This window comes from Papilio machaon, chromosome 11 (genome assembly GCF_912999745.1).
Source record: "Papilio machaon chromosome 11, ilPapMach1.1, whole genome shotgun sequence".
Classification (NCBI taxonomy): domain Eukaryota; kingdom Metazoa; phylum Arthropoda; class Insecta; order Lepidoptera; family Papilionidae; genus Papilio; species Papilio machaon.
This window is the reverse complement of record NC_059996.1, coordinates 3,296,206-3,319,472: the sequence shown is the minus strand read 5'-3', so window position 1 is coordinate 3,319,472 and position 23,267 is coordinate 3,296,206. Positions and strand designations below refer to the sequence as shown.

At 32.4% G+C, this 23,267-nt stretch overlaps 2 protein-coding genes across 2 annotated transcripts; one reads left to right on the top strand and one right to left on the bottom strand.

Moving 5' to 3' along the window:
• Nucleotides 1-838: 838 nt before the first annotated feature.
• On the bottom strand, nt 839-7,371 carry LOC106713715 (glutamate receptor ionotropic, kainate 2). The gene is made up of 17 exons (XM_014506565.2): nt 7,289-7,371; nt 6,738-6,883; nt 6,313-6,477; nt 5,857-6,014; nt 5,505-5,701; nt 5,162-5,412; nt 4,826-4,930; nt 4,554-4,667; nt 4,043-4,243; nt 3,762-3,923; nt 3,442-3,641; nt 3,090-3,288; nt 2,916-3,004; nt 2,603-2,733; nt 2,305-2,420; nt 1,557-1,703; nt 839-1,258 (listed from the first exon to the last, which is right to left on the bottom strand). Exons 1-17 carry the CDS (start codon nt 7,353-7,355, stop codon nt 1,001-1,003), a joined length of 2,706 nt encoding a protein of 901 aa, XP_014362051.2. The 5' UTR covers nt 7,356-7,371; the 3' UTR covers nt 839-1,000.
• Nucleotides 7,372-19,502: 12,131 nt separating this feature from the next.
• On the top strand, nt 19,503-23,192 carry LOC123721409. Its single transcript, XM_045680091.1, has one exon. The coding sequence runs from the start codon at nt 19,503-19,505 to the stop codon at nt 23,190-23,192; it is 3,690 nt and encodes a 1,229-aa protein (XP_045536047.1).
• The last annotated feature ends 75 nt before the right edge of the window (nt 23,193-23,267 follow it).

Below are 23,267 nucleotides of genomic sequence, written 5' to 3'. Positions count from 1 at the left end.
CAGGTCGTGACACATACTCGTATGTATCCGACTATCTGTTGATGTTAATACTAAAGAAGATAAGACTATGCAGGAAAGAAATCTTTTCTTAGCGAAAAAAAATATCGCAATACAAACGAACATTTGTACATACACATTATATAAACGTCTAATATTTCGTCGATGGATGATTTATAATTCATTTTCAAACCAACCTTTTTAAGTTTTTATTGCTTAATAATGCCATAAAAGTAGTGCGATCTGATTCCATTAACACACAAAATCTTTTCCTGAGCTGAAAATAAATTCGAATCAGCCTTTAAACTGTTAAATGCTTCCACCGCTATACTACGGAGTATCAATTTGAGTAGGGTTTGATTTTTTTTAATAAATTTGTTTTAGATGTAAATCATACCCTTGCTGTGAGTTTTGTCGTGCAATTTATATGGCTAATGGGCTCGCGGAGAAAGATTGTGGTCGCAAAGGTCGGTGTCCATTTCGAGCAGACATTGAAATAATGCTCTTATATATCACTTGTTTATTATTTTATGTATTATTTAGTTTTTATATACTTTAACTGGTTACCTAATGATATACATTAATCACTTTTTCTACTTAAACCATTAAAATTAGACATTTTTCGACATAATTTTCTATATTAACGCCGTTTCACTATTCACCATTGTTTACATATTCACTATTGATTTAAAATATATAATGAAATAAAATTAAGTGATCATATTAATATAAAAATTAAAGTTTATTTCTTACACAATTATACAAAGCATTAATGTTATAATAAGAAAAAAATATCAAGACATGCAAATAAATAAACATAATAAAAGCCAACTACGTCTACTTATGTACTGAACAAGTGACATCAAATATTTGTCTGTTTTTTTTTACAAGAAATCAAGAATAAAGCGCACCTCGCCTACTCATCAGCAATTCCTCTGGTGTTGTTGGGGACTTTTAATATTTTGCGACACGCTGCTTCTTTGTCCCTTTCTCCTTTAAAAAATCAGCTGTATTCACGTCGTTTAGCGAAAGCCATACTAAGACCAGAATGTTTGGAACTATGCGAGCGATGTGTCCTATTAGTGTCCGTAGATCTGCCAGATTTAATAGAGCGTAATGATTTGATTTCATCCTTGGCTTCAGCCTCCGCTAAAGAATCAGAACTGCCCTGTGCCTTCTGGTGACGTTTCACAGGTTTGATGTCACCACTGAATTTTAATGCGAACTTCAACTCTTCTATCAGCTCAAATTTGAACGTTGTCTGAAATTTTTAAAATATTTTATGAATACACAACGACTTTAGAAAGCAACAACCGAAATACGGATACATATAATTATTTTGTTTAAATTTGGGAAAAGTCAATGTTTTAGCATACAAATTTATCTGTACTGTATTCGTGAAATATACTGTATCTTATAGAATTTGATACTTAAAAAAATATTGTTCCTTGATTTAATCGAATTATAAATACATCATAATTATTGAGTTGTTAATTTTTTAAAGAGTTTTTTAGTTTAAAAGCTATCGCCTAAAGCATAATTGTTAAATTTATACTTACATTATATTTAACTGTGCGCTTAAATACGCCCCAGAGCATATCAATAATAGATATAAAAAGTCCAATTAAACAGCCAACACCCAGTACAACAAAGGCGCCTAACATATTTTTCAAGCCGAGTTGCTTTTGTTCTTCATCCCGTTTTATCTGAAAATTATTTTAATTTAAATTAGTAACAACTCTTGTGATTACATTAATTGTAAAAGAATTTTCACAATGAAAACCTTTATGATATCTTACCACAGTATGTGTGGTTTATATACAATTTTGCTTTAAATAAATATGACTTAACAAGAAAGTATATCATAAATATAATTTTAAAAGACCTTTGGGTGAAAATTAATTTCGTCAGATGAACAGTTTTGTTTTTAAACAGTTTCAACCTACGCAAACAATAGTAATAGGCAATGTTCAAGTAATGAGTGTTCGAAACTCAATTTAGAACATTTACATACAAAAGTTTGATGATCAAATTTAATGCACAGGTGATATCTTGCTGACGAATAAAATAAAAATGTTATAAAACTGGCTCAAAGGGATCTAAACTTGCTGTTCTAATCAATGTAAGTAAAAAGTCGTAAAAACTTTCTGATTTGATTGTAACTCAAGTTTTAGAAACATCAATTGAATGTATTAAGAAGTGTAGTTTGGATTGAATTATACAATTGGATAAATTTAGTTCTATTTAAGATAACAGATTTAGAAATTATACGTATAATAGTAATTTTAAATACATCTGAAATCTTACCCCACATTTTCCTCCACCGCGTTTCTCCTTCCACCATATATTTTTCAATTTCTGTATTTCTCCTGATTCTTTTAATTTTAGTAAACCATAGTCAATGTATTTCTTGTAAGGTGAACCTGGAAGATTTTTTTTATATCAAAAGCTGCCAAACGAGCAAACGGCCACCTGGATACGCCGCAATAGCGAGGCGATCGTTGCCCACAGACATCCGCAAATGCAGATGCGTTGCCTACCTTTAATCAACGGAGAGGTGGACGCGGACGTGGTAATATTAAATGTAAAAAAAAAAATTACGCACCTTTTTTCATTCCAATACCATAACTTTTCGAATCAAACGAGTCACCTACTTGAAGTAAATCGCAATGTCTTTCTTTGTAGTACTCTAACGATGTAGATTCCATAAAAAATGCATAAGTTTCATTTTCACATCTGGAAACAATTAATCAATACGTCAGATTATCATCAAAAGTTTTAGTGTAGTAAAAGTTGCAAACAAAAAGAAATTACTGCAACACTCAAGAATCACTTGGGATATTTTGCTCTTTTTGAGTGGAAGTTAGAGTAATTGTATGTTTATTCTTAACCTGCACTGTAATGAAATATTCACTTACTTTGCCACACCGATATCATTAGTAGCTACCAGCCAATGATTATCAACCATCTTTTTGTACATACCCGCTAGTATGGGATTTGGTGAATGCTATAACCACAAAATAAAACCACATTATAACATTCCACATTTAAATTTAAATATCTTAATTAACCAAATTAAAAAAGTATATAACCTGGAAGAAACCTAAAGTTGATCCTTTTCTCTTGGCTCCGTATGAAATTGATTTTTGCTTGTAAAGTTCTTCCAAAGTTTCAAAAGGTAAAACGTTTTTTTCAACCGTAAGAAAAGCCACTAGGGTTCCCACATACGAAGCGACAATGACCATAGTAAAAAACCACCACACACTTGTAATCATACGTGGAGCTAAAGCTCTAAAACAAACAGAAACATGTAAAAATTTAATGAATCTCTAACTAAAGCATCCTGTAAACGACTTGTCCTTACAAATTTTGAATACTCGATCAAATGAATAAAAAAGTACATTCACACTTAAGAGAAAGTTTGTAACACAAATTAATACTCACATCGGAGCAATTTCAGATCCCTGTTGCATAACTGAACCAATAATAAGCCAAACAGAATTAGCAAAGCTAAACTGATTGGTCAGTTCTTCAGGTTGTTCTATACATGGGACAGGATTCTGCCATTCTTTGTACGAAATACGTCCGACAAATATCATGATTACTCCAAGACCAAGTTGCACTAACACCATATAGTACCATACCTGTAATGATGTTTTATTAAGCCTAGATTCTTAGTAACATTAATATATGTATTAACTTGTTATTAGTTTTAGTAGAAGGTAAGCAGAAAAAATTCATGGCGTATAAAACACTTCACTTACTTCTTTGGAAAATACTGCCATGAAAGAAAACATTTCGGGTGGCTGTTTACTGGGAGTTTTGTACAAAATCCCTATACCCAGTGACATGAATGGCGTAGAGAAGTCTATTGCACTTTGTCTTAGAGACGTTATCGTGAAATCACATATTGCGAAGTCGGCTTTCTAAAAATAAACTTATTATCATTTAAGGATTCCGATATCCTTGGCGGTGGAACTACTACAAATTTTAAAAATATTGATTTATAAAAATAAACTTAACCTACTCATTTTTCTTTACTTACATCTTCCATCAGTTGATAGATCATTCCATTCCACTTTTGTGTTTGAGGATCTTTTGTACCGTACTCAAGTTCTACTTCAAATTCATAGCTAAATCCTAATATTTCGGATAACTTCTCTATTAGATCTATAGTAAAGCCTTCATATCGATCATTTCCCTCCAATTGGTCAGATGATTCCTTCACGTATCCGTAAGGAGCTGACTGAAATTATAAAAATTAGCAGCATACACATTTTTTGTAATTTAATTAATATTTATTCGCACACGTTGTAAGATACTTTGACAAAGAATAAGCATACACTATAATTGGTCAAGATAGCCGTATGAATTTGTACAATTTAAAATGCAAAAAAAATTGTATTTGGCATGAGACATTTGCCTAGTTCTAGGTAAGATTGTACTAATTTTAAAAGAATTAAACCCGTGGCAATACTACCTAACGAAATTTAAGTTGCGTTAATTTTTCTGGGGTAGCATTTAAATTTAAATAGGTAACTTCGAAAAAGGCTTACCGTCGCAATCAATACTTTAAAAGTTCTATTCTTCATTATTGTCTCTTCAACAATATCTGATCCCGCTAAAATTGGCCTAGAAATTGTGAGATTATTGTTATTCCATGTACCGATCTAAAAGAAATAAGATTTCAGTTACTAACGATAAGATGTTGAAAATTATAAAGAATTAAGGGAAGATTAAACAAGCTGTTGCTTCTTAGTATATGAATATTAATGTATACCCCTAGGGGTAGTAGGGATCTAGATCATACACGTGTATACTTACTAACCGTTATGTTTCCAGCAGGTGTTAATTCCAATACATCAAATATAACATTGTGTCTGTCACCATGGCCATTGAAAGTCAATGTTCGTGTAAAGCCTTCTACCTTGTTCTGAAACAAAGCATTTGACTTTTTTGGTTATTTCTCGAATGTAATAGCGGGTGTGATCTAGAATTTCTTATATTATAAATGTGAATATTTAGAAGGATGGATGGATGCATGGATGATTTTTTAAATTTGGCGTAGATGTAACACATAGTCTGGAAGAACACATAACTACTTAAGTTGTTTTTTTATTTTTATTTCTAGTAGTTAATATTAAATAAATAGCAAGCTACATACAGTTTTCATAAAATTTAGCAGTGAAGATCCATGATTCCAAGAAGTGCCGTTTTCACAACTAAGACCTTCAGGTCTCTTGAGCCCGTATTTCATTTTCTCAGTTGCTTTAGAAAATATAAGAACAGCGTCATGTATTAACAATATTTCACTTGTTAGTTGATCTGCTTCATGAGCGTAGACGAATTCCTTATTAAAGTTGAATGCGAAATTCCATAAATCCTCATTTTCTTCGAAGTCTGCTAATCTAAGCCCTGTAGAATATGTACATTTTAGATTGATACGCCCGTGCAAAGAGTTTATACTGTTAGGGGTTATTGAAAATAATGAAAAAAAAAATATTCACCGGTCATATTAACTCCTCCATATCTATATCGTTCCAAATCTAATGTGAATAAATCTGGAGACACAAATATGTATGAATGCTCATCAGCTAACAAACCAACTTCTTGGGCGTGTTGTAAAATTATAGGAACATTTTCTTGAGGACAATCTACTACAAAATTCACGTATCCACTCTCTTTGGCACTGATAAGAACGTCTCTAAAAATAAATATTACTTTTATTGTTTATTCACTATAAACTGTTACAATGACAATTTCAAAATTATTATCTCTAATTTATTTAATATTTTAAGAATGTATAACTCTATATTGTATTGTACTATAAATGAAACTATGTGCCTAAATTAAAATTACCTGTAATCATTCCCATTTAATTCTCTTAGAGTTACGACATATCTATCATTATGTGTATTTAATTGGAGCAAACTGTTTGTGCGAATTAGACTGTAGCCTTTCAAATAAAGTATTGTAAATTCTTCCCATTCTTTACGGGCTACCAATTTCTTCATTACCTGTAATGTTCCAAAATGTCTCTTTAATATTTAATGATAAAGTTGAGTCAGACTGTTTGCTCACTATGATAATATCTTTGTTTCTTTTCTAAATGCATGTATACTATGTCGTTTTATAAAATACTGTGTTATTATTTGAAAATATGATATCTTTTTATTTTAAAATGTAATTTCTAAAAAAAAATCTTGTATTATTGATTTTTGTTTAGAATCATCCTACTTCTTTACTATTAATTCATCATACGACAATTACTTTAGTGTTTAAATATGCTAATATAGTATAGATATAGTTGCTTACCATATCATATGCCATTGAACTGGGATGCAAATTTAGTATATAAGAGTTTTCTTTAATATTATTATGTTTTATAGTGACGTGTGGCAGTTCTAGTATATCGCATAGAGCTTGAATGAATTCAGTAGACTGACCTCCTGTACCATCTATTATACCTATCACACTCTCCTGAAATTAAAGAGCATAAAAAATTCGACTATTCATAATAAATATTAAAAAGAAATTCAACTTATTTCGAAGTTATTTTTGAGGCGATAATGTAGTAGTCTAACGGCCATAACATAGCATCAAGACTGTATACTACAGGCCTAAACTAAGGTTTAACGGATTTTTAAAAGCTGGACTTTGTCAATCGTTTCGAAAACTTCCTTGGAGTGCCTTTTAGTTTTATAAGGTTTATTGTTTTTGAATAACTGCTGCTGACTCACCTCAGCTAGTTCGCATACATGACGATTGAGTTCGAGTATCGTACCATTTCTTGCGATTTCCTTAATCGATATTTCGAAGTTGTATAGTTTGGCGCTTACAGATAATGCCGCCTTCAGTTCTTCTGAGTCTGAGTAAAAGATACCTCCTGGAAGAACGTAAATATTAATAGACGTAAGCCAGATTTCTGATGTACCTTAGAAAGCCTGTATAAGAATAGCTATCATCAAAAATGTTTATGGTAAAAGGTAAAAAATTGCAATGAACTCATAGTCTATTCGTTGTCTGATAACCAACGAAAGCAGGGTTACTCATTTCTATTTAAAAATAATTTCACTATTTAAAACACTACCTAAACCTACCTATAGATTATTACATTTAAAAAGAAAAACAAAAAACAACGCTAAAAAGATTGTCGGGTCTGGTTAACGTAGCTTTTAATAGTAAACGTTTGGGAAATTAGTTCAGCAGTTTAAGAGACAAAAAACAAACGTCGATTTGTTAATTCATAATGTGATTACAGTATTACAGTGTATCAATAAAAATTACTAACCAATTGTAAACACTTCCGACAGTATACATTTCGTACATAATAAAAATAATAGCACTTTTAAAATCATCTTAATAAATATTTAAACTTTACACAAAACCACTTTCACATAATAAAAGTAATAATAATTATATTTTATAACTTATAAAAGTTTAATGTTAAACAATAGTTAAAAAAGTAGAGTTAAAAACGTATTAACGTTAAGTCGGCCGTCGGTAATGTGTTTGGATTGGTGTCTGGAGCGGCGTGCGCGACACGACGCGTCTGAAATAATCCCGGACTATATTTAGTTGGAGTTTTCCGCAAACGACATACTTTATCCGATAGCGACGCGACGTACCGACGACAACTCTGACAAAAATGTATTGAAATCAAAAGCATTGTGATATTAATTAATTAATGTATAAACAGCCCAAATTCATAAAATTTATTTCTTTAGCCGTGGGTTTCTGAGACTAAGATTTCTGTTTAAACCTTATTGCTATCTCTAATTTGTCAAAAATGATGACATGGATGACGGTATGTTTGATACAAAGATCTTGATCTCAGAAACCAACGCTTTAAGTGTTAAAAGAGGCTTCTTAAGTAACCGATAATGACTATAAGTATAAAAAATAAAGTACTAAAATGCCAAAGAAATCAGCAACATTAGCTTCAGGTTCCATTTTGGATACCAGTGTGTCTAGCATTGTTGTGGTTAGGAGAGTTTTCACTGTTGTAATACCTTTATAACAACTTTGAAAAACACTAGTGTTACCGACATTCGTAAATTAATGGTTCATTCAATTTCTTTCGAAATTTAAAGATACGAATTCAAATGTTGTTTACTTCGCAAATTTTTATTAGTATTCAAAGCAGCGTCATCGAACGCTCACTCACTTGAAGTGCATACGCAAATAAGGTTCATTACACATGATTCTAGATGCGTGCAACAAACGCAAAAATTAACCCTTCGTGGAACAAACAACGATTTTACACCAGTAAGGAATAGGCAAATTTTCCATATCACCTAACAAGTTTTTTGGATTCTTAATATCAATAAATTATCCATAATTAAATTGAATATAGATTTCAAAACATATGTTATTCATTAACAGCTTTTTATTGTTTTTACATAAAAAATATAAGCAGCAGTTTTGTATTTAATGACAGAGTTGTAAGGTTTTGTGTTTCTTCTCTAAATTCTTTTAATTTCGTGTACAGTCGTCCTAAAGTCAAATGGAAACTAACAATAGTCGCGCCGCTGATGCGCCATAAAATGTTTACGAGCGGTATTGCAAAAGTATGTTTATGTTGCTAAAGTAGGTGGCATATGTATAGAATTAGAAATATTGACTATGTTGAAATCTCTGATTTTGAACATTACTATCATTATCAGCTCACTATACGTCCCCACTGAGGGCCTTGGAGCCTACCCCAAGTTAGATGTGACTAGGCCATAGTTAACCACGCTGGTTCAGTGCGGTTTTGTTGACTTCACACATATCTTTGAATTTCTTCTCAGATATGTGGAGGTTGCAAAACGATGTTTTCCTTCATCGTAAGAACGCCGTATAAATGTACATATGTAAATCGAGAATCGAAAAACACACTAGTACATGGATTCGAACCCAGGACCTGCAGATTGCAAATCAAGTGCTTAACCCCTGAGCCACCGACGCTCTATCGAACATTACTATGATGATAAATTATTTTGTGTAACAATATTTATTTTCAACAATTTAACCGCGATAGTACAGTTGTTTAAATATTGACTTCATGAATAACTATTTCCGCAGTATAAAATAAGGACTACAATTCTTAAATATATGAGTTCAATTGAAATAACCATCATAGAAAGGGAAGTATAAAAAATAAAAGTATATTTTTTACAAGTACAAGGTACAAAATACGCTGCGCCATTAGAGGCAATTTCTTGGATAAACAAATTTGACGTTTGGAAGGCCGGTGAAAAGGTTCCGCCACTTCTAATTATTTATTTATACAGAGTATTTTATTACATAAATATAAATATCTTATAAACGCTTCTTTTCGAACAATACATTTATTAAATTGAAGTAAACATGTCAATGAAGGTCTTTTATATTTAAAAACGATGGTTTTGTTACTGTCGTAAAAAAAAAAAACATTTGACTGACTGCACCTTTAAGAAAATTGTACTAGCTTGATTAAAATAGATCCCATATTAATCACAATATGAAGATAAGAATGGAACATTGTGTAAATGCAGATAAACATTGAGGGTTTTCCTTAACGACAAGTTCGCGTGTAAGGACATAACTGGTTGTAGACTTTGCATTTACAATGTCCTAGAGTGAAGCAACGGTTTCACTTGCCTCTAGCACATTGACTTACGTAAGCTTAGCGAAAACTATACAAGGATGTCCCTCTACAGTCGTGCGCTGAACTTATACTGCATCAACTAAACCCAGGACAGTATTACGTTAGACAGCTCGTCTATTTATGTACCATTGCATAGAAAAGTGACGTATGTAAGGCTATCAAAACATATGCAAACAATACAAGAGGCTTAGCATGAAAATTTGCGAGAAAGTGTTATTTGTTGGTGTATTTTACACACGGTTGGTTGCACTGCAAATTTTGTCGATATCGTTACAAAAACGTTCACACGAATATTAGTGCTAGGCCCTCGGAACCGCTTTCGTTTCGTGTTCATTCCATTTGCTATAAGAGTCCTTCTGCCAATTATATAGTGTTTTGTTTCGCTTCGGATCTGGATGACTTTCGCCTCTTTGTGGTAGAGGCATTAAACGCTCAACTGTACTATAGTCACATTTATTTTCTTACCGGTGTGGAAACGTTACGTATATTAAGGTTAGATTCCCGCGGCGCACGGGAAATGCCTCGCCCTCGTTTTCAATGCAATTTAACAAGACCTTTCAACTTAAAAGCATTGTTTGCAAAGATGATCGTATTAATGAAAATTTATAAAATGTTATCGTCGGTTTAAACATATAGTAACTTAAGTAAAATCTTGCACTATTTGATTTCATTAAACAATTTCAACTAAAAACTGAGACTAGAAACTTTAATAAGTTATAAAATATTTTGAAAGAATTCTTTTGGGTCACATGTCATGAATTTCATACTAAAATTAAACCCTCTTTCTTTTAAACAACGACTTTTCTATTGATCAAAATTTATCTTACAAAATGTTTGTTAATATATTGTTCGTAAGAAATGGTATTCATACCACGATTAAGCTGTTTGAGCTCCCGACATTTCGGCAGAAAGTACCAAAATATCGAAAGGGTTCGGTCGTGGTAAGCATCCCGTTTCTTACGAACAGTATAGTAAAAACCACGAAAATTTAAAGTTGTATAAAGTTTTTGTTTGTTTTATTATAGACGAAAATAAAAATAGCGTTCGATTATTTAGTAAAAATAATAAAATATATCAATTTTGTATCATGAAGGATTATCCTTTTGGAATGAGATGCAGCCGTCATAAATTTGCACACAAATAGAAATTTTCTTGTTTGTGAGAAAAGTCATTGAACTGCGTAAGTTATTCGATATATAAAAATTATCAAATTATAAACTCGATAAAACTTTTTAGTAACTAAAAGATACAGTCGCGAATATTGCTTCTAAACTCTCAATTAATATATTTATCACTAGCAGTTGTCCACGAATTTTTCCAAGCGGAATTAAAAAAAAATAGCGTACGTAACCCTGGGATAGAGTAGCTTCCTAACAACGAAAGATTTTTTTAAATCGATTCAGTGGTTCGGAGCCTATTCAATGCAAACAAGCCTTTCTTTTTTATAATATTAGTGTATATAAAAATTAGCACAATGTTATACAGGCTTATCCTTGAATGAATTACTTGTCATTGTTAAAAAATGAATGTATACAAACACTTAAACTACGTTGGAAACGTAGCATTTAGCAGATGAAACAAAATACTAATTAGTTTAAGAGAAAACTCTTAATCAAAATATTTAAATTATATATGAACTTTAAAAAGTCTAAATAAATAATTTTGACTAAGTTGTTTTATGCAATACTGTAAGGTGGCAAACGATCAAATGGCTACCGTAATTCGCCGAAATAGCGATACAAATGCTACCCGTGGACTTCCGCAAATGCATATGCGATGCGATCCTTTAATTATCATAGGATTAGATGCACAGAAAGAGAATATATCCCCCTCTTTTGCGTTCCCTGCTACGTCGTTGAAATAACCTCATTTTTACAATTTATATTGTTGCATGAATTCTTTTGAATTTAAAAAAAGTAATTGATTAATATTCAATCTGCGCAAACCGATTGCATCGAAATTTCAGTAGCGAAATAATTTTATTAAGTTACGCTTCAACACAAATTCTGAGCGATATATTCCATCCATTAAGCAAATTTACCTTTTATGTTGCTCAGTACAAAAATGAATGGTGTTATCGTGCATATAGGAAATATTATAGTTTAAGTGTTTTGTTACAATGGCAAAGTGAAAGTCTACAAATTATAAAATAGGACTGGAATTGATCCTTTTGTGGTTGATGCATCGCACGTTCGAAAGATTTGAACCGTCGTTACTTGTACGTACCGCAAATGAATGGAACAAGTTGTCAACCTCAGTTTTTCCGCCAACTATGATTTGTTTGTCTTAAAGAGTAGGGTAATTACAGCAAGCGCGTCGTGCGCGAATAGGGTAATTAAATTAGTAATTTTAGCTCACACGTACCCTAATTTAATTTTCAGTTTAATATTTCAGTCAGAGCTTTAGGGAACATCACTACTCAATATCAGAAAGTCAAGGGCTAGTTCATTCATTGTAAAACAAAATTAGTTAATCTTACTAATAATATAAATGCGAAAGTTTAGATGGATGAATGGAAGGATGGACGGATGGGTGGATTTTTGTTCGAGGGTATTTCCGGAACGGCTGAATGAATCTTGATGAAATTTGACACAGATGTAGAACATAGTCTAGAGGAACACAAAGATTACTTACTAAGTTTTCCTTTATTTCGCGCGGACGGAGTTGCGGGCTACAGCTACTATTAAGATATATTCGAAAGTTGAGATGAGACGAAGGCAAGAATAAAACGTGACAGTATAATTTTGAAAGATAGAAAGATTATTTTAATAGATATTCCGGTCAAAGATATAAAATTAATATTTATACGTTCTCTAACAACTTTTCTTCAGAGTTAATTTGAACCGGCGCAACAGGTGGAACCCATCTCTGTATAATTTGTCGAAACTATGATATTATTACATTTAAGAGATGTCATTAGCGTGACAGTCAATGAATTTAGTCAGTTTTTATTGACATCCAGTTACAAAATAAAGTCCATAACTTTTTTTAACACTGACTTTTGAACATTTCTTGTACAGTTGGATTGAAATACAAAATAGGTATAAAGTAGTCTTTGCCATAACACATTTAAGAGGGTTTGGGAAATTATGTTGTTAAAGCTGTGTTTTTATTGAAAAACGAGGATAAAATAAAAGATCTTCCATTCAATTCCGCTTTCCCTTGTATTTTTTTTATCCAGCATTTTCGTGGTTAGCACTTAACATTATTGTTTTATTACTTGCCTAAATTTTTACATGTTATATGTTTTTATAGACTGAGGAAATTATTTTGCAATGTTTTATAATCGTTAACATGTTCTGACGATATCAGCTGCCAGAAAATATATATATATGAAAAAAACATAGATTTTTTAAGCCTCGCAGACTGTGGAAACTAACCTCTTTAACATCATTTCGTCTCTTGGTGTCTGTCTATTGTTATTTCACAAATACGTCGCGTGCAAAGTGACAAAGCGACTTTACTTGATATTTTAATAACGATGTGTCGAGCGAGCTTCTAACGAGACATATCATTGTTCGAAAATTGAAAAATCTTCGTCGACCGTTGAATTATTCAAGAAAAATTGATATAGAGGGGATAATAAAACAACTTACAGGCGCTTCGTCGCGACACCAAGATTTGTAGTGAAATATTAGATTCGATGTCATCCCCATCTGTTGAAATGCGGGCTAGTACATATTAAATTGTTACTTTATCGCTTATACGTTTTACGAAAAGAGACAATGGTTTCTTTTTTCTTTGTATTTCTTTGATATTTAACTTTACCAGTCTGACACGAGGGTAAAATTTTTTCTCAAAATTACATTCCATTTAGAAATTACAAATGCAATGTAAATAGCTCTAGTCTGATTATCTTGGCGTTAACGTTTAGACTGTACTCCTGGCCTATACATCTCAGCTAACAAAACCATTTCTAATTTGATAATAACTTTTTAACGATACATAACCTATAACTTAGTAATAATACTTCACAATAAAGTTAAATTTAATAGACGTCGTAAAGTTTATGTCAAACTTTAATGGTGTGTAACTCGACAATAATTTTCATTATGCGTTATTGTTTTTATAAGGGACGGTTACGAGACGGTGCTTGAAGTTTGACATACCAAATCAAACCAAGCAACTTATATAGTCTTTGAATCAAGAGAAACAAAGCAAAAACGAAAAATTTAATGTAATCTTAAATGAATTTGTTGTTTATGTTATGTTTAATATATTAATCTTACTTATCTTACTAATATTATAAATGAGAATATTTAGATGGATGGATGTTTGTTAGAAAATATCTCCGGAACGGCGCAACGGATCTTGATGAAATTTGACACAGAAGTAGAACATAGTCTGGAAGACCAAATAAATAGGCTTTACGTTTTTTTAATTCCGGGCGGACGGAAACGCGGGCGACAGCTATGTAATATTTTCTAATTTTCTCTTTTTTGTTCATTAATACAGGGTTCATTGTATCGAAGCAATAAATATGACACGACACGCAATTTGGCAATCCATCAAAATGGGTTACCGTTACAAGAGCCAATTCGACTATGCACTTGTAGTGGTCGCTTCAATGTTGTTTCGACTATAACTATATCAACATACAGATTACTATAAACTTAATAACATGAAGAAATAACATATCAGTAAGTGAAAATTAAAATCTCTATTGCATACTACAATGTACACTTCCGTGGTTAACAATAATAGGAAAAAGAAAATGATTTCGCGCAAGTTTACATTTACACCTAATTTTCTTTTTTATTTTGCAAAAAGAAAACTTTTTTTTTTTCTAATTTACACTGTAAGTAAAAATAAAAAAGAATGATAAGAGAAAGTGTATTTGTTATTTTTGTATAATCTAAACTTTAACCCATGTCTTTTCTAAGATAACTTTAATTGAATTTATTTTAAACTTTTAGACGCGTAACTATTTTCGTGCTATAAAATCAAGCTACTTATTTCAGCAAACCTCTTTTACAAATGGTTTCTTGTCTTATAAATTTTCGATGTACTTAATAAAGCCTCACAAAACGTTCGACTATTTTAAGTGCTCTATTTGGCTTTGCATTTTATTAGCACTTGACTTATTTTCATTCCTCTGGTCGTAACACTGATCTTAATATATGTACGCTGAATAGTACACTGCTTGGAAATTACAGCTTTTACTTTGTTTCGTATTAAAAGTGTCAGTTGAAGTTACTGTCGACTAATTCTATGTCTATTATTAGTTCGAGTTTCCAACACCGCTACTAACCCGCTACAATCAGCGCCAAAATGGCATAAATCAAATAGACACAAAATACCACGGCTTATAGCCTGTCCAGTGGAATATACAGGTCAGTGGGTTGTAATGAACCTTGTACGCGGAAACTTTATTGGGTCATTACCACTGCTCCCTAATTCCTGTAATCGAAGTTTGCTAAATATAAATAAATATATTGATATACGCGACCTGATTCCGATAGGTATTTGCGCTTGTTGAGATATCAATTGCTTTGAATATAAACTGCTTGATTATTTCAGATAAAGTCTTTATGAGACTCGGAACATTAAAGATCACAGCTCTTTGTGTTAATGTTCAATAAGGTTATATTGACTTACTACATATAGAAGTTATTGTTTCTATTTGCATATATGTAAATCTATAAATTATACTTAGTTACAAATATATATACCAAATTCTTTTTGAATTTATAATATTGAATTTAAAAAAAAGTAGAAAGAATAAAAGTGATATTTGAGAACATTCCATTCCACCTCTGACACTAACATTAATGAAATTGTAAGTTTAAATTTGGAATGCATGCACTTCAAAAACAAAAAACAATATACCTATATTATAAACTTATTATATAGTTATATATTGTTTAATTAAAAACAAATTCATCTGTGACTAATGTGTCTCATTTTAAACAACAATTAACTATAACAGTTCGTGTTATTTTAGTTGCAAACAACTTCTACTGAATTGCACAAACTTGTCATGGTCTTGCAAACTTCTCAAATACTAATTGGAGATTCACATTTAAAATTATTGAAGCATAAATCGTCTGCACAACACAATATTTTGTTTAATATATACTTTGTTTAATATATAATAAATATAAGATGTAATTTCTGACGTTAATTTCAATATTGAATGCTCGACCTCAATTTATTATGTTGAATAATATACAGTTTAACCTGGATGTGCAAGAGTCAAAGGGACCGATATATTTTTTCTCGCTTATAGAAGTTTCTAGCTCATCCAGGTCCGACTGCACATACATAAATAATCTAAAAAGACATATGTTTAATATTGATCAGATTATGACAAATCTTCGGTAGGATATGAGGTTAATCGCGAGGGTTTATGATCTAAAAAAAGGCACTTGCAACGCTTGATGCGTTACTACTATACTTGTATTTAAAATGTCATGTTCTGTCTATTCTTCTGTTAGCTCTTCAGTAATTTGTGGGTTTTGCCTTAGTCGAGAATGAGTTGGAAATATTAAGGACTTAATGAATAGATGTAGTGGAAAAAAATTAAATCGATGCTTGTTATAACTGCTCACTTAGAGAACATCGCGCAGTGACGTGAACTGATCCGATATAGCTCGAGTCATTTGCTACAAAAACGTAATCAAGGGATTACACGTTGTATTAATTTCAAACATTTTCAGTTATTCTTAATTACACTTCTGAAAATGGTTATTATATAGTTATGGATAGATGTTGTTAGACTAATTACAACTAGACTCTTTTATTATCATCCTTTCAGTTTCAGTTGGATCAAAATGAGAATTTCATCTTGTGGAAGCGAATATGAATATAAAATCTTTACTAACTTAAGCATTTTATGACAAAAGCAATAAGCTTTATCTTGCTAATATAATAAATGCGAATGTTTGGATAGATGTTTCTTTGAAGGTATCTCCAGAACGGTTCTACGGATCTCGACGAAATATGGTACAGATGTAGATCATAGCCTGAAAGAACACATAGGCTACTTATTATGATTTTTTTAATTCCGCGCGGACGTAGTCGTGGGCGACAGCTAGTTTTTTAATTAATTGCGTGACATCACTTGATTTAGTTTAATGTTAAACTAAATCAAATGATGTCAGACTTAAAAATTTCCACCCCTGATTAAATTTCTTATCAATTTCTTCGTCTTTTTTTTTCTTCTTAGTTTTAAAACTCGAAATCTGTAATTTAACATTTTTACATGCTTCTAGTTGTTACACTGTTAACAGTACGCAGGATACGTGACTGGCGAAATTTGTGGCTCAAACCGACAAACTTAGTTAAATAATAAAACGGCTTGACTTGATGGAACTATTGAGCGCGCAAATTGAGTTTTGTTCCGGCGAGTCTATTGATAGTCTGCAACATTAATATCTGTCGCTGCAGTGCGTCACGTCATCATTTGTTTAGTGTCAACGCACTTCCGCCGGTTAAAGCTTATATACTATTTCCACACGAAGGAAATCAGTAAGGCAGAGCGTATTTTGCATGTTTCTAGTGTTGAAACCCTTGCATCCTTGTCATTTCATTGAAGAAAACCGAACCGTTCTGTTTCGTCATGGATTAAAACAATAGTAGTACTGGACTGTCTACTGCTCTGCCTTACTGTTTTGACCTCGTGTGAAACTGCGTTTTCGAATCTTTGAAATCATTACCAAGAAATAAAAAAAAAAAACATACATACTTGAGGAACGTTACGAATACATTTTAACTGTAAAAATACTGGACATTTACCTGTCTATAAAATTTAAAAAGACATTAAGAATTATTTTGGTATGTTGAATTTTATAGCTTCATTGCTTTAAACAAGAAGGCGTCGCTAATTTGAGTCATTAAAGTTGGTTTCGTTATTATGTACTTACTACAAAAAGATGATTCAACAATGCCTATAACGGATGAGCATGTATTCGTTGATATAATATTATTTATTAAAAAATATTTAAGACTTTCATTAAAAGAGACATTGTCATTAAGACTAACTATTTATAGACAGTAACTTAGTATGTTCTATAATTCTGTTATGAATTGTTATTCCTACCGATCACTTGATAACAATCAGCAATAAATAGTACTTACTATAATTTATATTTTTACCACTTATCAAGAAAAAAGTAAAATAATTAACAATATTTCTAGTCGGCAGAGAGTAATATCCAACGAATCATTGAACATATCACCCACCATATAAGATCGAAGCCTGTTAGATTGTGGAGTGTGCGGGAAGCCGATCTGTCGGATACGTGATTAACTTGTACTTCGTTACTCACATCGACGAGATTCTTCATTTATTATAGAACTAGCAACTACCCGCAGCTTTTCTCGATATCCTTTAATAATTTTAATACATTGAAAATACATTTCAATACTGCTTTAGTTTTTAAAAAGCGCTTAGAGCCCTTTGTAAACAAAAAAAAACGTAAATTTTCGAAACCCAGCGACTTTAGTCGCTAAGCGATTGACGCAATACAATGTAATATAGGTTCATGCACATGCACGCGTCGCCAAAGTCATTCGCTCGGTATCTGCTTGTCAAGATCGTCGTGAGAAAAATCGCTGCGACTGTCAAAGTATGCAGAGCAAATTTACGCAGTTGGTTTGTAGTCGGAATGCTTGTACTAATCGAATAGATGACTCGCATCGACGATTCGACGTAGTGTTTACGAAGCGCACGTAACGACTTTGTGAAATAAAGATACAATATTACTTTCCAAGATTTACGTTATCTTGGGCTAGAAGTAACTAAATTGTTTAAGGGTCATCAACATCAAATCAATTCGTAGTAGATTATAATTATCAGTTAAGCCAACATATTAAACAAACTTATGTTATACATATATGTGAGAAGATAGGAAAGAAATAATGAGAGAAGACGTAACGAAACATATGATATGATCGCTAGAATAGATATACAATCAAGAATATATTCACCATAGGTTATTTTTTTCTTTCCCAATCACCTACCACTGAAGTAATCAATTAGAGATTTATATTCGCAATCTTATATTTAGCAACGCTGAACTGTACGCAAAAATAGATAATGATATTGCCTTGGCTACATTTCAACAATCAAAATCTTTTGTATTGTTGACTTAGATATGTTATAGATTATTTATTCTTTAGTTAAATCCTACTATAAAGAAATCGGCTTATAAATATAATCTATTTAAAGAGATTTTGTTTGTAGAATATCTTACAGACTCTACCGACGCAACAATCGCCCACGCGGTATTAGACATCTTGTGATTTCTCAAAGGAAAAGCATGAACCTAAATAACCTTACCTGTATAGTATATATAGGTATGCTTTGTTATTACAGTGATGCAAATATCAGAGGAAATGGGCTTAAGTTCAAAAAGAAAATCGCACAGAAAGTTCTGATTAAATTTGGTACTTAAGACTAAAAATTCAATTGTTTTTACAAGCAGTGTGTTAGTAACGATTACAAAACTAGATGGCGCTGTTCGATAATGAAACGCGATATGGTTTGGTGTAACTATTTTGAATATACATTGTATTAATTTAAGATTTTTTGAGTTGAGTTGTTCTTTTACTTGTGAATTGTTAAGTGAGTTGTGAGTAATAAATCTATATCAGTGAGTGAGTGTCTAGTGCTTTCCCCTACAATTTTATGGTCCAATCCACGCCGGATTTTGAGATAACGGGACTTTCGATTATTCAAACACTTAGAATAATTTGGAGAATTTCGCTTATAAGCGACTTAGAATATTTTACTGACTACGAGACTTGTAAAATTTTCAAGTTCACTGATCAAGGGACTTAGAAAAATTTGAAGAAATTTGGACTTAGAAAATTTTTCAATAAATTTGGACTTAGAAAAATTTAAATTACAAGTGAATCGATAACATTGCAAATGGAGACCTTAATATCAGAACAAGAAGTTACTTTAGAACTTATTAAAAAAATCGGAGTAAATTTCAGAAAATCCTCTAAGTCAAGATTGAAAGTTGCTACAATTCAAGTGAAAGTTGAGACGTTAAATGAGTATTGGACGAAATTCAGAACAACACATTTTTCTATAGTGCAAATAGCTACTTCTGAGCAAAAATTAAAGCATAAATATTTCGCTATAGACATGTTTGGCATAGGAGAAGAGGAATATATCAATACAAAATCAGACATGTTAGAGAAAATAGAGGAGTTAAATGAGAAAGCACCTGAGTCATTAGAGAAAAATATAACACATAACCAAACACAGGAAGTCAAGCTACCAAAAATTAATATACCCCAATTTTCTGGAAATTATCATGACTGGAGTACATTTAGAGATTTGTATACAACACTTATACATAACAATCATTCTTTATCCAAAGTTCAAAAGCTACATTATTTAAAATCAAGTATAACCGGTGAGGCAGAGCAATTATTAAGACAAATACAAATCACGGAAAGAAATTACGATGTTGCATGGGAGACTTTAAATAACAGATATAATAATCGAAGAATAATTGTTCAAACTATACTAAATCGACTCTTTAACCAAAGAAAACTATCCCAAAGTACAGCCAAAGGAATCAAAGATTTATTGGATACGACAGTCGAATGTCTTAACAGTTTAAAGAACAATGATGTGGAAACCACAAACTGGGACATCATCGTTATCCATTTGATAGTCAATAAGCTGGACGATGAATCACATAAGCAATGGGAAGAAGATGTTGGAGAGTTACCCATAGATATCTTACCCACTTTTGAGAGATTTACAAAATTCCTAGAGACAAGATTTAGAGTCTACGAGATGATGTGTACTACTTCAGTTAATGTGTCAAGAGAGAGAAACCCTTCAAAAACAAAATCATTTATTACAACTAATAATACTCAACATTGTCCATTTTGCAGACAAGATCACCGCTTATCAGCATGTACAGAATTTGCGAAATTAGATGTGAACAAACGAATTGAACATATACAGAACGCGAGATTATGTTTTAATTGTCTATCACCGAGTCACAGTGTCATACATTGTAGATCTAAAGCGTCCTGTCATGAGTGCAGAAAGAGACATCATACATTAATTCATCTAACCAGAACAGAAAGAGAGAGTGAGCCTAACAAGTCTGAAAATACAACCATAGAGACTCCAACTACATCTGAATCGAGAGTTATTCGATCACATCTTACAGTACAAGGAAAAACTGCATTATTAGCAACTGCACTGGTTAACATCGAAACTAGTAAAGGGCCTCAAACCTTAAGAGCTCTTATAGATCCATGTTCACAAGAGTCCTTTGTAAATGAAATAACTGTGAAACGTTTACAATTACGCAGAAGAATAGTGGAAGGCGAGGTGAGTGGTGTAGATCAGATGACATCAAAAATCAAATATGCTACTGAGTTGGAGATCACTTCGAGACTTACAAATGCATTCAAAATTAACTGTACAGCATTTGTAGTAAAACAAATCACAGACTTTTTACCCACTTCAAGAGTCAATAATGAATCATTCTCTCACATCCAACATTTAACTTTGGCAGATCCAACATACATGGAGCCAGGTACCGTAGATTTACTTTTAGGAGTTAATGTATTTACTGAAATAATAATGAGTGGAGTAATTAAAGGAAGTGAAGGGTCACCAATTGCCCAACAAACACAGTTTGGTTGGATAATATCTGGAGGAGGTATAAAAGAAAATATAACAAGGGGAATAGTAAGCATGCACTTAAACGTAAAACTAGAGAAAATGTTAGAGAAATTTTGGGAAGACGAGAATGTGGAGATTAGAACTAACACACCTTATACATTAGAAGAGTTACGAGCTGAGCAAATTTACGAGAGTACTACAACAAGAGAACCTAATGGAAGATACGTCGTCGCACTTCCGTTTAAGCACGACGAACCTAACCTACCTACACATACATATGAGAGAGCACTAGACAGATTCAAGAGATTAGAGAAAAAACTATCACAAAATGAGAAACTGAGTCACGAGTATAATAAAGTCATGAGAGAGTATCTTACTTTAAATCACATGGAGCCGGTAAAAGAGAGAACGAGAAACGAGAGAGCCATATACCTACCGCACCATGCAGTATTGAGAGAAGATAAAATTACGACAAAAGTTAGAGTTGTGTTTGATGCTTCAAGTAAAGGAAGCAACAATATTTCACTTAATGATGAGTTATTAATTGGTCCACCGCTACAAGAAGAATTACGTAGTATTTTGATGAGATGGAGAATGCATAAGATTTGTTTTACAGCCGACATAATCAAAATGTACCGACAAATAAGACTGAGAAAGGAAGATACAGATTATCACAGAATATTATGGCGTTTTAGTGATGAAGAAGAAATACAAGATTATAGATTGCTAACAGTCACATTTGGCACAGCATGCGCGCCATACCTTGCAATAAAAACACTTAAACAAGTAGCGATAGACGAAGATAAGGATGAGTCATTACAAGAGGCACAGAGAGCCATTCTTAACGATTTTTTCGTTGATGACATTTTATCAGGAAGTTACGATGTAGAAACTGCAATCGACATTCAAAGTAAAGTTACAAAAATACTACAATCAGGAGGTTTTGAGCTACAAAACTGGAATTCTAATAGTAAACAATTTATGGAAGAGATCGAGAATAGCAAAAGAGCATCAAAAAATGAGATAGAGCCAAACATAAAAGATACAATAAAAACGTTAGGTATTAACTGGAATACACTAACTGACAAGTTACAAATAACAAATACAGTCCACAATTCGAAAATATCACTTGAACCAACTATAACTAAGAGAAAGGTACTTACCGTGATAGCTTCGCTGTTCGATCCTATGGGTTGGCTAGCACCGAGTATTATTGTTGCCAAAATCTTCATGCAAAAACTGTGGGCAGCAAAAATTGCATGGGATGATGAGCTACCAGCCTCACTACGCACTGAATGGTGCAAATACAATTCTCAGTTAAACAAACTTTCTGAAATAAATGTAGATAGATGGATGGGTACCTCGAATACACATCGTAGATTTGAGTTGCATGGTTTTTCAGACGCTTCAGCAGCAGCATATGCCGCAGTGGTTTATGCTAGAGTTGTGCAATCCAATGATGAGATCAAGGTTTCGTTGATAATATCAAAAACAAAGGTAGCACCTTTAAAACAAGTAACGCTCCCACGTTTAGAATTATGTGCTGCTCTTCTGCTGACAAAACTTTTAAAACATGTCGCGACCGCATTGAGAGTTGATGAGACACATACTTACGCTTGGTCCGACTCACAAGTAGCTCTATGTTGGATAAACGGCGATCCCAATAGATGGAAACCATATGTAAAAAATAGAGTGATTGAAATATCAAATACTTTCAAACCAAATTGGTCTTACATACCTACAAAAGAGAATCCTGCTGACCCAGCATCACGAGGAGTAGCGCCTGAAAAATTAAAATCCCATGAGTTGTGGTGGCAAGGTCCATTATTTCTAAAAGATATATACATAAAAAGACTTACCTGTGAAGTACCAACTACTACATTGGAGCTAAAAGAAACAGTTTCTTGTATGACAGTTAAGTCGCAAGAGAAAACTAATAACGGTGATAGCATACTGTAGACGATGGCTGCACCTGAAAAATAAAGATAAGGTTAATACATCATTTATAAATTTTGAGGAAAGAGAAGATGCACT

Excerpts from the sequence above, each read along its gene's own strand:
- LOC123721409 (XM_045680091.1), top strand. The coding sequence starts at position 19,503 with ATGGAGACCTTAATATCAGAACAAGAAGTTACTTTAGAACTTATTAAA.
- LOC106713715 (XM_014506565.2), bottom strand. The coding sequence starts at position 7,355 with ATGATTTTAAAAGTGCTATTATTTTTATTATGTACGAAATGTATACTG. Across the intron at positions 4,931-5,161 it reads TGCTAAATTTTATGAAAACT|AACAAGGTAGAAGGCTTTAC; the intron begins GTATGTAGCTTG and ends GCTTTGTTTCAG. Across the intron at positions 2,734-2,915 it reads AATGATATCGGTGTGGCAAA|ATGTGAAAATGAAACTTATG; the intron begins GTAAGTGAATAT and ends AATTGTTTCCAG.